At 48.2% G+C, this 11,203-nt stretch overlaps 1 protein-coding gene across 3 annotated transcripts in view; it reads left to right on the top strand.

The window, feature by feature from the left end:
• The first annotated feature begins 5,093 nt into the window (after positions 1–5,093).
• SIDT1 (SID1 transmembrane family member 1) overlaps positions 5,094–11,203 on the top strand; it is a 47,128-nt gene continuing 41,018 nt past the window's right edge. For 2 of the 3 annotated variants that reach the window (XM_032995677.2, XM_032995678.2), the window contains exon 1: positions 5,094–5,524. In XM_032995677.2, the coding sequence (XP_032851568.2) occupies positions 5,321–5,524 (204 nt within the window). In that variant the 5' untranslated portion in view covers positions 5,094–5,320. The remainder of the gene's footprint in view (positions 5,525–11,203) is intronic. The other variant, XM_032995676.2, reaches the window with a different exon arrangement.

The raw sequence follows: 11,203 nt of genomic DNA, 5'->3' as shown, positions 1-11,203 counted from the left end.
TCACGCCGTGTTCCCGGCCCCTGCCGCTCCCTCTCTTCTCGGGTTTCCCGTGAGGACCGAGCCTTCGGCCCCTGCCCGCCCCCGGGAGATGCCTCAGGGGTGCAGGGGACACCCCTCACCCGCCGAAACAGAGCAGCGCCTCGGCAACTCCAACCTTGCGAGGCGGGGGCTCTTTATACTCCACCGGGAAAATCCGCATGAGCTGCTCCTAGCAATGTCGCTCTACCATGTCTTCCACGCCTCACCTTAATTTTTCTTCTTACTCATTAGTATCCCTCCTTGACTCAAATACCCTCCCAATCCATCTCTCAATGTCCGTCTGAGGAAGCCCTGGAAATGTCCCCATGCGATAATGTATTTCAGATCCTATTATGGGTGATTAAGAGCAGAATGTCACACAAACCATTAAATCAAGGCGACATCAAATTAAAGAGTGGCCCTTAACTCTGTTTCAACAAACGGATCGCATTAGCTGTGCCACTGAGGAAGGGTGTATCTCCCTACCCGCAAGGAATTTCTAGCTTCTACAAAGCAGCTAGCTGTTCTTAAACCAGACATTTAGCTTTCACATGAGTGTAATATATTTCCTATAGACTTGCCCCATGAATATGCCACAGATCCTCCAATCCCCTATCACATAGGTGGAGACAAGATGTAAATTACTCTGAAGGGTTAAGAGTTAAAATTTTGTGTTACAGTGTGGGCTTAATATTTTGTCTGTGGGAGCTGGAAAGTGAAGACATATGGTTTATCAGCCTTTCGTTCAAAACTCTTTCCCTACTTGTAGAGAAAAATTCCCTTTCACCAATATTTCCTAGTGCTTAAGTTCCTCATCAATCTAATTGTGGTCTTATCAACATCACTGTAAAAAGATTCATGTGAAAGTACAGAGGGTTCATGTGCTGAGAGTAGGAATTGCATTGCATATGATACAGAAAGAAAAAGATTGAAATTATGAGGGGAGAAAAAAAGTGTCAGCAATCATCTCTGCTTCAGTGCTGCAAATGTGGCTAAATCTTTTTTTTTTTTTTCATACTGGAGGTTGCACCTGAACTTCAGTTTCCATCTAGGCACTAAACATAGATACCATATGCAACCTGAAACTGAACATCAGAGTTCAGCCTGTGGTAAAAGAAATCCTTGATTCCAGGCACGTGCACAAGGCAATGCACTGGGTTAATTACTGTTTATTTGAAAATTTGGAACACAAAAGCATAAATTAAGGGCTCATCTGGAATTCTCTCCTAACGTGGCTTTCAATTGTCTTGAAGAAGAAGGTCTACTGAAGAAGAAAGCGATAAAGGCACAAATAGATCAATACACTGTCCACTTTGAAACCTCTCTGCTGTTATTAATTACAATCAAATATAAATGTTAAATACCTAATACAAGCAAGTACAATACAAGCCCGAGAAAATTTTCATTCAACCAGCCTATTCTCAAACACTTTAGCCACCTATAAGAAAATGAGGAGCAGGTTCTAACAGGTGTCTTAAAAACCTGTCTACCTTTCAGTTCTTGTTGTTCTTCATACTGCATTTACAGCAGACTGAAAATGTTGCGTTATCTGCAGAAGCCAGCTGAGCATCTACAGCATCTATTAACTCACAGTGAAGCTTACATAAGATGGAGATGACATATTCAAACAGCAGTTATTTAAAAACATCAGGTTTCCAAACAATTTGTTTTGTTATACTTTTATACTCTTTCTCATTCCTCTTCCAAGCTAGTATGATGTGGGGAATTTCTTTGTAATGAAGATCTTTCCTCTATTCTGGATGTTTCTGCAGCCCTGGTTACCAGGAGAAATGTAATTTCTTTACTGTGTTTTTTCCCGATAGCAATGAGATTTTTTACTTTTGTGATATAGGGGAAAAAATAAAAAAAAAAAAATCCCCAAACCACACTCTCGTGAGCCTCTGTTTCATCACAATTCCTTCTTTCCCCAAGACACTCACAACCCTGAGCTTTCTTATACTGGAAAAATGGGCCATGTTAGGAAGTATGTGCCCCCAAGACCGCCAGAGGCAAGCGCCCTGTGAGCATCATCCCCCCTCCTGGAGGTCTGGCACCCTGGACTCATTGGCAGCCTAGAGATGGCACAACTTAGGGCTGTCCCCCCTTCCCTCTATTGACCTTGGAGGCAGGGCTGTGGGAGACGCCAGCGCGGGCTGACCTCCCCCTTACCATGGGAGCTGCATTTCAGCTGAGGCTCCAGTGCTTGGTCCTGCCTGAGCTGCAGCTACAGCTGTGAGACAGCTGTGCCTGTATCCATCAACCTGGACCTGCTGACCACCTTCCTGTCCAGACCTGGACCTGCCTCACTGCTATGGATTTGCCTCCTAGTCACGGGGCTGTGTCCATCCCCAGTTGCCTCAGACCTAGCCCATCACCATGGACTTGTCTGGCAATCTGGACTCTCTGTTGACCCCAGCTGCCATCTCCAGGCCTTGTCCTGCTCGCCTTGCTCAGATCCTGTGGGATGTGGCCCTGGCCAGTGAGGTCCCTGCTTTACTGGCTGTGTTATGGTGCTTGATTCCCTGTCCCTTGGGAAGCAGCTAGCCCTCACTGGCCCCTGACACCATAAAAGAATACCAGGCCACTTCCACTGACCAAGACCCATGGTCTGTCTGAATCAGCATCTTGACTCTTAGAGGGACTAATTCTTTCTTCTAGAATACATGCTGCCATTCAAGAGCAAGATCCAGGTGGAAGTTGAATGGGAAAATGGGCTACCCACCTTTATCAAAGGGGCTGAGCAAGGAGTTGTAAACCAGCCAACCTTCATTTGTTATCTAGAAAGATAATGAAACAAGCTGTTCGGCAATCAGTGTGCATGCAACTAAATAACAATAAAGTGATGAGAAACAGGCAGTATGCATTGTCCATAACAAATCATGTTGAAGTAACCTAATTTATTTCTTTGCTGAGATAACTGACTTAGTAGGTGCTGAAAGGAATAGATGAAACATATTTTGACTTCAGTAGGGCTTTTGACATTGCCTTGAACACCACTTTCATAAAGGCAAATAGGTCTCAGATAGTATTAACGTGAGAGGGTTGTGTGATTGAAAAACACTGTAGCAGTGGATATTTTTCTGTCCTAGACAGGAAGATTTATCAAACCAAGAGATCTGATCTGTCTGCTAAGATTGATTACTTTAATTAGTGACTTGAGTGGTGAAATTGACCTTTCACTTCAGTTAACACTGAGTTGGGCACTTTGGAGGCAAAGATTTGAACAAAGGTTTAACACTGCTAAATTGCAGAAAGAGCCTCAAAACAGTGAGATGAAAATCAACAAAGACAATAACAACATATCATAGTTTGAAATGAAAACTTGAATTCTCAAATTCAAAATGAGGAAAAAACGTGTAGTCTTTGGTAAGATACCAAAGCATACATCCACTCAAGGCAACCACTTTAAGAAATCCATAATTCTGCATAGAAATGTGTGGACTATATAAAGAGCCACTGCTTTGTCATGAAGACAACACAACTAGGGAAGGACAATACCCCAACACCACGCTGATCTCCTGATTTGAAATACACAAAAATTATTTGCAGCTGCCACAGCTACCTTGGTTTGCAGAATACTGGCCTGTGCCTTCTGTCACATTGCTCTGAGCAACCTGGCATGGCCCTGACATGCTTTTGCTTTGCCGTACCTCCTCCCGTTGCCTGAAGTTTCTCCTCTCTGGGAGAAGATGTGCTCCCCAGTTTCCTCCCTCCGGCACATGCTAGAGGGCTGTCAGCCCTGCTAGAGGGACCTGCAGGTCTGCAGAGGGCACTGCATGAGAAAGGAGCTGTGGCCTTCAGGAGCCCTGGGCTCTACAGGGTGGGGATGGGGAAGCCACAAGTCTCCCAGCGCCACCACTGCTTGAAGTCCTCCAGGACAGGTGACACTGTGTCCCAGTAAGAGGCAAGACAGAGATTACAAAAGCTCAGGGGTGACGTTACACAGGTCTCCTGGTCTGCACAACATGATACTCCAGGCTGAAAGGCAAACTCTTTGTGTTGGAGTGTCCACCTGCCAGTAGACCTCACATGGTTTTTTTTTTGCCCTTAATGCCACTTCTTGGGACTCTGACAAAAGGCAGGGTGACTTGAATGTCAGCCTGCTTCAAGATGAACACAGAAATCACTGAAAAAAACATTTTTTTTTTCTCTTGGCAGAAATCACACAAAGGTCTGAAGATCAAAATGATGGCGTAACACATACTGCCTCATTTTGCTGCGCTTTGCAACTTTTTCTCCAAAGATGATGAGTGACCCCCTGGAAATCTCTGTCTTGAAAACAAAACCGACAACTTGGAAAGCTTCTGTGGCCAAAGTCACCACAGTTGAAGACTGCAGGCTGGGTTTATAGAACTGCAGCTTCTACAAGTTCATCTTCGGTCTGAAAAACCTTTCTGGTTGCTTTCTAGTAACACCCTGTCTTCTCTGACTTAAAAGTACACCCCTCCACCATGGGATCTGACACATTTCCCAGATGTGTTTTCAACAGAAGAACACAAGAGGGGTAAGCTGTGACAGAGAGACCCCTGACCCTTTCACAGCCCAAACAGTAACGCCCTCACCTTGCTGAAAAGGTTGACTATCACGGCATTGCTTGTAGCAGTTTCATGAACGACTCAAAGCACGTAAGATGCAGCAAGCCATGCCTGAATTAATGAAATGACATTTTGCTGCAGCCTTTCACACCTTTGGACTGAACTAAAAGACAAGGGCATATATCCCAAAGTTAGGAGCGACCGAAAATAAAGGCTGGGCATGGCCCTGTGCGAGATGCATTGCAGGTACAAGCTGCCACTCCAGCAAGCCGGCAGAGCGCGGGGCGAGGACACCCCTGACTCGGCGGGCCGGGAGCGTTGGAGCCCCGTGGATGCCGTCCCCATGTGCCTGGCGGTGCCGACGTGCCCCTGAGCTCACAGCACGGCTTCCCCAGGGGAAAAGCTGCCTGACAACCATCTGCCGAGGCCGGCTCAGAATTTGGGGCCGGGCACAGGGAGGAGACCCTCCTCCCCGGGGCCGCCCAGCCCACCGGTCTCCCCTCCCCTCCCCTCCCCTCCCTCCCTCTGCCCTCCCCTCCACGCCGGCCGGCTGCCGGAGGGTCCTTCCCCGGGAAAAGTTGCTCGGCGCCCCCCCGTCCCGGGCGAGGGGCGGCGGGTGTCCTGGGCTGCCTTCCCGCCTCCCCCGGCGCCTCTGCGCGTCGCCGAGCTATTTATTTAAATTGCAAATAAAGCGCCTCGGCGCCTGCCCCGCCGGCGTGAGGCTGCCCCGCGTGAGGCTGCCCCGCGGGGCCGGCGGCGACGACCCCATGGCCGGGGGGGGGGCGGCGGCGGCGGCCCCGGCCCCCGGGGCTCTGCTCTGCGCTCTGCTCGCGGCGGCGGCGGCGGCGGGGGGGGGGGGCGGCCCCGGGGGCAGCCCCGCACCCGGCGCCTTCGGCCGCGTCTACCGGGGCGCCGTGAACGTCAGCGCGGAGCGGGTCTACGCCTTCGCCTACAGCAGCGAGCCCGGGCAGGTAGGAGCGTCCCTCGGGGGGGCGCCGGCTTCCCCCGCGGCGGGGAAACGCACCGAAGGGCCCCCTCGCCCTCCCTCCTGCCGCCGGTGTGGCCGGGAAAGGGGGGGGGGGGCGCCGCCGCAGCTCCGCCGCTGCGCGGGAGAGGGCCGGGCTCTCCCTCCGCGCCCGCGGTGCTGTCCTCGTCCAGCCGCGGTGCACTGCACCGGCGGGCTCCCATCGCCCTCCCGGGGCTTCCTCGGCCCGGCCAGGGCGCCCCGGGGCCGCGGGGCGAGAGGGTGGAGGTGTCCCCGAGGGCACGGGGTGGGTGCACCCCTCGGATGGCGGGGTTGGTATCCAGCGCTGCCAGCAGCAAAGCGGGTTTGAAGACTGGGAGGAAATTATGAGGATAATAGCACTACCTAAAAAAGAACCCCTCAAACCAAAAGAAAAACGGGGCGTGTGTACATTTAATAAGCCTTTTTAAGTACCGTTTTCCACACTTGAGTGCTTCTGTAGGATCAGGGTGCTCTCCCCTGGGAGCCCAGGAGGTGAGACAGGGCTGCTCAGGTGGGGTGCGAGGTGAGGAGGCAGCAGGGCACGGCTGCTAAAGCCATGACTGTTAGTTGGGGGGAAGGAAACCTGTCATTTATGTATGCCTAGCTATTGCGGGTTTCCCCCCTCCCCCCTTTTTAATGTCGTGTTTATCTTGAGTAGCTAAGTGGTACCTTGGAAACTCTGCCCCCATTGTTTGGATTGGGCATTAGTTGCTGGGTGAGATGTTCTGATGTACCAAAAGATGGTGAACCAGGCAAATGAATCTTGCCTCCTGTCCTCAGTTGCCCAGGACAAGAGAAAATGGAAAACATTGCTTTTTTCCACACTATATTTCTAATGCTTCAATATAAAAGGAGTTGGTAGAAAGTATGATGGGGGGATGGGGAGGGGGGAAACGGGGAGAGGTGGCGTTAATCATCCCTTGCTTTGCTCTACTCAGAAATTCCAAAAGATCCAGACCTTTAAAGGCTCATCTTTCTTCTGCTATGTGTGCTACTAGGTAATAAAATGTACCTGGTATTTATGGAGTAGGAGTTGTGTGTCAGGGCTATGATGCAACTGCGCCCAGCATTACTTAACTGCTGGGTTGTCACCACTGAACCCAGGAGGTCAAAAGTACACTTTGGGCATGAGCCTCCATAGAGAAGCTGGTGGTGAGAGAAGTTAGGCTTCTTCAGGTATTACAGGTATTGAGTATTATCATGAGAGCCTATTGGCAGACCAAATGTTGTCTGGGGCTTGTTAGGAGAGACAGTATGTGTACTGACTTCAGCTAAAATGTATCTAGTTCATTTGATTTAATGGTCCCTTTGAAGTTGTATGCTTTGCCAGACATTTCCACAAAGAAATGTTCTCTTCTGGAGAATGAGAGTGATAGCAGAGAGGGAGGAGGCAGGGAGGGAGGGAGTACAGGACTGCTTGGTGATGCTTGCAGGTATTTAAATGCATCTTCGGCTTGATGGCTATTTTCAGACACTAGGCCATTCCCATGGCTGTGAAGAGCCACCCAGTCCAGGCTACTGCTGCGTTTAAGTAGAAACTGGTGGACTAACCTCCATGTTCCTGGATGCTGGAACGTGAAATCTCTGCAGAGATACCGATCTAGTCAAGACCATATCTAAGAAGGGAAATGTCAGGTTTGAGGCTTAATATTCTTCTAATGTAGAACTCTTCAAGTGCTGCCATGAATGCTCTTTAAAAGGGCCATGCAGCCAGCACCTGATATAAAGACTAGCTTGGAAGAGAAAACTCACTTACATAAAGATGAACTGTCTTAGGAGGCTTTCTGGAGAGGGATGCCCAGAACAGGTTCTGAGGATAGAGAAGGTCCTATGGAAGAGAAGGCTGCAGGGAGATCTTATTGTGGCCTTTCAATATGTAAAGGGGGCCTTACAGGAAGGATAGAGAGGCTTTTTACAATGGTCTATAGTGACAGGGCAAGGGGCAACAGTTTTAACCTGAAAGAGGGTAGATTTGGGTTGGACATAAGAAAAATTTTTTGCAGTGAGGGTGGTGACACACTGGAACAGGTTGTCCAGAGAAGTTGTGGATGCCCTACCATTGGAAGTATTCAAAGTCAGGTCAGATGGAGCTTTGAGCAGCATGATCTATTGAAGATGTCCTCCTGCCCATACAGCGGGGTTGGACTAGATGATCTTTAGAGGTCCCTTCCAACTCAAACCATTCTATGATTCCTCACTGAGAAGCCCTACAGATGTTATTCCTGAGTGGAACCATCAGAAGCCTGCAAGAAGGTGTCTGGCCTAATTGGGATAATTGCCTGTGGGTGTATGCAGCCCCCCTCCCCAGCCACAGCCCTGAACTGATCAGACTCCTGGCTGGGTCTCCTCTTGCCAGCCTGGTCAGAGGCAGAGGTTGATCTATTCTGGTGGTCCTGCATCTCCCTGTTGATTAGGATTGCTCGAGGTTTAGAAGCTTGGTAGTGGAAATCTTGATTTTAATCTGGGACTGTGCTCTTGTGGGCAGGTTTTTCTAGTGTAAGAGTTGTGAAGATACTTAGGGGCATGCTGTCCTCTGGGTAGTCATTGGACCTTCTGAAGGAACGCAAGTCCTGCAAAAACTCAGTGTATTAGTTCTTGTCTTTCGCTGCAATTTTTAGCCTCAAACTCTGAGTGGACCATCAGCCAGTGTTTGCCAGTGCCTGACACTTGTAAGCTCTCAGCTCTTCCTGGTGTTCTCAGTCTCCTCCTGTCTCTGTGCTGATGGCAGGTCAGCCAGAAGCCTCTGATCCCTTGAGGCAGATATCACATGGACCATTAATCTTAGTTACAGGAAAATTAATTGAATAAAAAGAGCCCTATGGAAGGTCTGCAATGGGTGAGTTTAATCACCTTTCCTCTGAAGCAAATCCAGGTCTGGGATGGTCTGGCTCTGAGACAGGGATTTGTTTTTCTGTTGCTGTGAATTTTGCTATTTTCTCTTCTCTGCCACCCTCTCATGAGGTTGGGCCTACAATGCAAAGGATATATTGGATCGAAGGACAAGGCATGAGGGCTGGCTTGTGACCCGTCAGTCCTCTGTAAATGTTCTGGTTGCTCATGTGTTATGGCTGCCAGGGCACATCTGAAAATGAGTGGTGTTTGAATGATGGATGAGAGAAAGGAAGGAACAGCACCGTTATTCCTGTTTAGTGCTTTAGAGACTTAACACTTTCTGAAAAGCATTGTGCTTGCCTGATGTCAGAGGATGTTCCTCACCCACGTCATCTTCCTTACCCCTTGAGATACAGGTATGCATGCACAAAGGAAGTCCTATGGGTGTGCAAGCAAATCCTGTGAGATTTTTCATGAGCAGATGTATACAAGGTGAAGAACATATGACATAGGGCTCTGGAGCAGAGCTGATTTGAGACAGGCAAGTGACATCCCTTCTGTGCAACTCCTGGGTGTGTAAAATTAAAATAAGGGTACTTATATGCTGACCAAGTGACCTAGCTGAAACACTTATGCTTTTATACATTGCCAGGTCTCTTCTCTGTGTGTGCAGAGGGGGAAGGCCCTCCTACATGCTGTGTAGAAACACTTCACTTTGTGTCCTGAGGCAGGAGAGCAGTCAGGCTTTTTTCTCCTTGGCAACTAGGATTTAGGCCTTAATTACTGAGGTGGAGCTGTAAAAGTAAAGCTGTGTTGAGAAGTACAGCCACCTCTGCTGCAAGGGTCTTCTAGAGTTGGTCTGTGTACAGAGGGGCGTGACAAACTCCTTCCTCTCAGTGGAAAGCCTTAATTTGTTATGGAGTAGTCTTAATGCTTTTCTAGTTCCCTTCTCCTTCTCCTAGCTGCACTTTGAAATTCTCCCCTCTGCACAGCTGTTTAATGTTTAACTGTGAGTCTAAAAAATCCAGTAATAAAACCAGCTGTTGTGCCTGTCACCATGCACCCAAGCTGTAACAGTGAAGGCAGATGTGCACTATTAGAACTCTGGTGAAGAATTAGTTAGGAAAACAGGATTATCTCATTTTAGGGTTGTTTAAACTGGAGACATCCAGGATAGGGGCTAGAAAATAATCACGCTCGTGATCATCTCTAATTCCACATATTTAACCTGTCCCTACTTGGGAGGGATGAAGAAAGAACTGATTTGCTGGAGCTGCCTGTGCAGTGTGTTCCTGCCCAGAAGACTGAACAAGAGTTGTAAAATGTTTCTGCTGGATTTATCATTGACTGGAGAAGGTTTTATGTGACAAGTGAGAAAACATGCTTGGTTCCATGACTGCAATAATACAAGGACTTCCAAAAAGGAAAAAAAAAAAATAAATGTGTGTAGAAATACTGAGGGAATTCAAAGTGAATGACTCTTTTTCACCACTGTAAACTGTGGCAGTTGCTAATGGTTAATTTGCTGGAAACACAAATGCCACTAATATTGTGCCTGTGGGTGTTTCCTGTACCAGGTCCTAAGTGATTCAGGAGAGTATCATGAGGAAGAAATCTCTTGGAGACAATGAAAGTTCTTCCTAATCAGAGCTCAGATCGGCTGAATGCATGACTTGGGAGATACCTGGACTAGATTTAGAAAACCAAGTATCTCTTGGGAGAACAAGTTTCCAACTTCCATTTGTAGGCAAAGCTGCTGCAATCCAGGCACATCTCTTGGACATTCATGCAGTGCATCTTGGTTGCGATGAGCTCAAAAGTTGAGCAGTGGGCTGCACCTATTTTAGGAGAAAGAGTGGGTGATATTTTTTTCCTCCTCCTCCTCCCTTGCCAGGACCAGGAACAGAGCCCCAATCTCAGATCCCACATGGCCCAGCCTTACTGTAAGGTGTGGTAGGCAGTAGATTAAGATGTGTTTTCTCTGCTGAGCCTTTGTGTCATGTGAGGATGTGTAGCTGTTTCCTACATGGAGTCTATCTGAGGCGTGATGAGTAAAAAATTACCCTCAGTGAATAAGTGAGAAAGGCTGTGGGCCACCATGGAAGGTTGCTAACAATGTTACCCTTCCTTCTTTTGTGATTGCAGATGATAAAAAGGTGACTGATCTAAGGGAAGAGGGAAATCAACAGTAGCAAGAACAACAGAAGTCTTTCGATCAGATGACTTAAACTTTACGACCCCCTTGTAGAGACCAAGTTCTTTTTCCAGCCTAAAGAGTGTGATGCATTTGAGTGTTTCTGCCCCCTGATGAATGCGTGTCTCATATCCTAGCTGTGGATGGAAGTTGCACCTGCTTTGCGCTAGGCAAGGAGCCAGAACTGGAATTCACCCATACGTTCCTCTGGGATTGTGTGATGAGTCACTTGCTCAGACCAGAGCCATCTGTCCTAGCTGCAGGGAAACTCCTTGATCAGGAGCAGGAACACAGGCCAACCTGGTTTAATAAGTGGTGGTGATCAAATTTGTGTTTACTGTTCTCTGCTGTTTCACATGTGAATGTAGTTCCCACTCCAGCAGCACCCATGTCTGTTATAACTCTAGGAGCATTTTTTTCACCTCTTGCTTCTGAGCTGGTTTTGGGCTTCACGTGTTAGGACTCTTCAGGCTGGATCTAAAGCACCTTAAAGTATTCCCTTGCTCTTCTGTGTGTCTTCTTCATAATGTTAGTCTTGGCTGCAGCCCAAGTTTCAGCCCACTGCTACATCATGCATGCAATAAAGCTTTAGTCTCCTGTTCGGAGACAGATGAATGT

This window comes from Tyto alba, unplaced genomic scaffold, assembly GCF_018691265.1.
Source record: "Tyto alba isolate M040663 unplaced genomic scaffold, T.alba_DEE_v4.0 Super-Scaffold_14, whole genome shotgun sequence".
Classification (NCBI taxonomy): domain Eukaryota; kingdom Metazoa; phylum Chordata; class Aves; order Strigiformes; family Tytonidae; genus Tyto; species Tyto alba.
This window is presented reverse-complemented; position numbering and strand designations above follow the sequence as displayed.